This window comes from Sitodiplosis mosellana, unplaced genomic scaffold, assembly GCF_009176505.1.
Source record: "Sitodiplosis mosellana isolate CC-2019 unplaced genomic scaffold, AAFC_SMos_1.0 Smas_scaffold_6167, whole genome shotgun sequence".
NCBI lineage: Eukaryota > Metazoa > Arthropoda > Insecta > Diptera > Cecidomyiidae > Sitodiplosis > Sitodiplosis mosellana.
In genome coordinates, this window is record NW_022601408.1 from 1,763,537 (window position 1) to 1,766,245 (window position 2,709).

Below are 2,709 nucleotides of genomic sequence, written 5' to 3' on the forward strand. Positions count from 1 at the left end.
CGATTTTTCGTAGAGTACTCGACACCAAATTTAAGCTCTGAAAATGCTGCAGATTGAATTCAGGCTGCATTTTTCATTCATTTTGAATGGTATTTAATCCAAGAATCGAGAAGAAGAATTCTGTACTTTGGAGAAAATTAATGGAATTGAAGTGGAATTATGAAGAAGTATCACGAAATGAGATCCAATGCTTGAAGATAAACTATCCAGAGGAATGCGAAAAAAATGAAGTGGGTAACGCCACGTTAAATTTAAATTGCAAACTTATCACGCTCACCGCTACACAATTCTGCATCGCCATTATCGTTTGACTGCTGGCATGAAGAACGTGTGCGATAGGTATTTAAACACCAATTGATTGCGGTTCGCTCGTAACATTGCTATTGTTATTTCATTTGTTTAATGAACCAGATGATCATCATTTCTTATGGGTCAGTCATTTATCGGCCGAGTCATTCATAAATCGATATTTAAGTGTGCTTACCTCACTCGAGCCGCAAGCATTTTTACACGTTTTTATGTCAAAGAAGCAAGGTCATAACGTCACTACTACTGAACAGAGACCCGATTTAATATAAACTGCAAACAACAAACAAGACAATGAACGAGAGAACGAGTGAAAAAGACACATACACATATCACAGGTATGATTCATCGAGAGGGAAAGAGATAGAGTAACTTAAGACTAAAACGTAAACATTGTAATGTTCACTTGATGCCGTTGATTATTTCATATTGCTTTTCGGTTAATCTCATAGGCAGGTGATTTATGATGATTTTTTTTTTCATTGCTGTTGTTCCTTTTGCCAATGATATTTCGATACGATCAATCGCATCACTAATTAAAATAGAATTCATAAAAACAAAATCGAATTACGACAAACAGCAAAACAAATCGATTCTATAAGCTCCGTAGTAAATAAACAAACAGTGGCAAGAAAGGGATACGCATTTGAAAAAACCGAAAAAGAACATATTTTTTTCTCTTGACGTTTTAATCATCCTATTTTTGCAATGGTGGTGGATGTGATTAACTTATTTGTATATACGTCGTCAATGACGATTCACACAACAGTTTCAATTCAGCTACTTACCGAAGAACATAAAGAATTCTAGGGACCGAGAGCAAATTAGTAAAAATGAGAAAAGTTCGTTTCGTATTTTATATCTTCAGTTTTATTTAATTTGTGTTTTCGTTTAATTGGTTTAATTTTCCATATTTTCTTTGCTTCATTTTTTTTTTAGTTCATTTTGTTGATTTTGTTTCAAGTAATTTTGTTGGTTGCTGCATATCCAGCTGAAAATGATGATGATACACCGATTAAGAAGATAGTAATTCGTCCCACAAGTCGTAGCGATTTTATTCAAGCGAAACAGCATCATCGTGGCCGAAAAATTGAAAATGAACCCACTATAATAAAAGTGTTGAAAAAGCCAGCCATTAAATCGATAGCATTGAATCATCCGAAGAAATATGACTCAAAAGTTCACATCCTATCTAACGGTGATGACAATTCGATTCACTATGCCAAAGCAAAAGTTAATGGCAGTTTTCGCAACAGCCCAATTCGAGCGATCAATGCACGGAAGTCACGTAAATTACGACCAACAAACAAAAGCATAAGTAAATGATTGGTTACGATTAGCGATGAAAAATGGTGTTCAAATATTTAGAGAATTGTCAAGTTATATGCAAACGAAAATATTCATTTCGCATGAATGTGTGAAACTATCCGTTCAATAATGTTAAGCATATTTTCCAAATGAGTTAAGGTCTTTTTTCGGAATAAAAGATGTAAAATTTTATAGACGCATTTTTATTTGTTGACTAATTTTCTTTTTAAGTTCAGTAAATTTCAAAGGAAAAAGAGAGAAAAAAAAAACGGGAAGCAGAATTTGTAAGAGTCGTTGTTCGCAAATGTCCTTTTGGCAAAGGAGTTGAGCCATATTTGTCTGCGGGAATATTATCGCATTTTCTTTGCTTCAATGGAAAAGAACAAGTGATGCCATCACGTTAGCAAATGGAAAAATAAATTTGGATTTTGCAGCTTTTTTCTGATTTCGTTGAAAAATAAAAGTCTCCACAAACTTAACGAAACATTGTGAGACTGCGCTTAAAAGCCAATCGAATGTGAATGAATGTCAACAGATGGCGTCCAAGCAACCGTCCAAGTCTAATGATTTCGTTTAGAAGATGATGAAATAATTTATCGAAATTGATGCATTGAGTTCGAACCGAATGGATTCGGTGAAATATCACGGTAAACTTGCCTAAAAAAACGTACGGTTTTTTGAATTACATTTTGGTTGAAATGAATTTCAATTGTAAATTTATTTTAGTCGACAGTAGGATTCAACGACACTCGTGGTCATTTCAAATTGTAATACATTTAAATGGGATTCCGATTTCAGTAAAGAAAAGAAAAACGGTTTGGTTTGCGAACCCGATGCGAGATTTAGCAAAGTAAACAAGAAGCATTCAAATGCATAGCCGTGATGAGAGAACCGTACAGTTTGTGTAGCTTGTATTGAATGGCAAACAAAAGACTAAGTAGTTTGATACACATACATGCAAGCATCTCACAGCTGAACGGAATATAGCCAAACTAAACTGCGACGCACACACACACACACACACACACACTCCCGTCGAAAACAGAAAGAGTAGCGAATGTGATGTGCGTGTGTGTATTTGAGTTCGATTGTGTT

General features: G+C 34.7%; 1 protein-coding gene across 1 annotated transcript; it reads left to right on the forward strand.

Annotated features, from left to right (window-relative positions):
* The first annotated feature begins 947 nt into the window (after positions 1-947).
* LOC129575758 (uncharacterized) lies at positions 948-1,806 on the forward strand. The gene is made up of 2 exons (XM_055459751.1): positions 948-1,148; positions 1,246-1,806. Exons 1-2 carry the CDS (start codon positions 1,140-1,142, stop codon positions 1,630-1,632), a joined length of 396 nt encoding a protein of 131 aa, XP_055315726.1. The 5' UTR covers positions 948-1,139; the 3' UTR covers positions 1,633-1,806.
* The last annotated feature ends 903 nt before the right edge of the window (positions 1,807-2,709 follow it).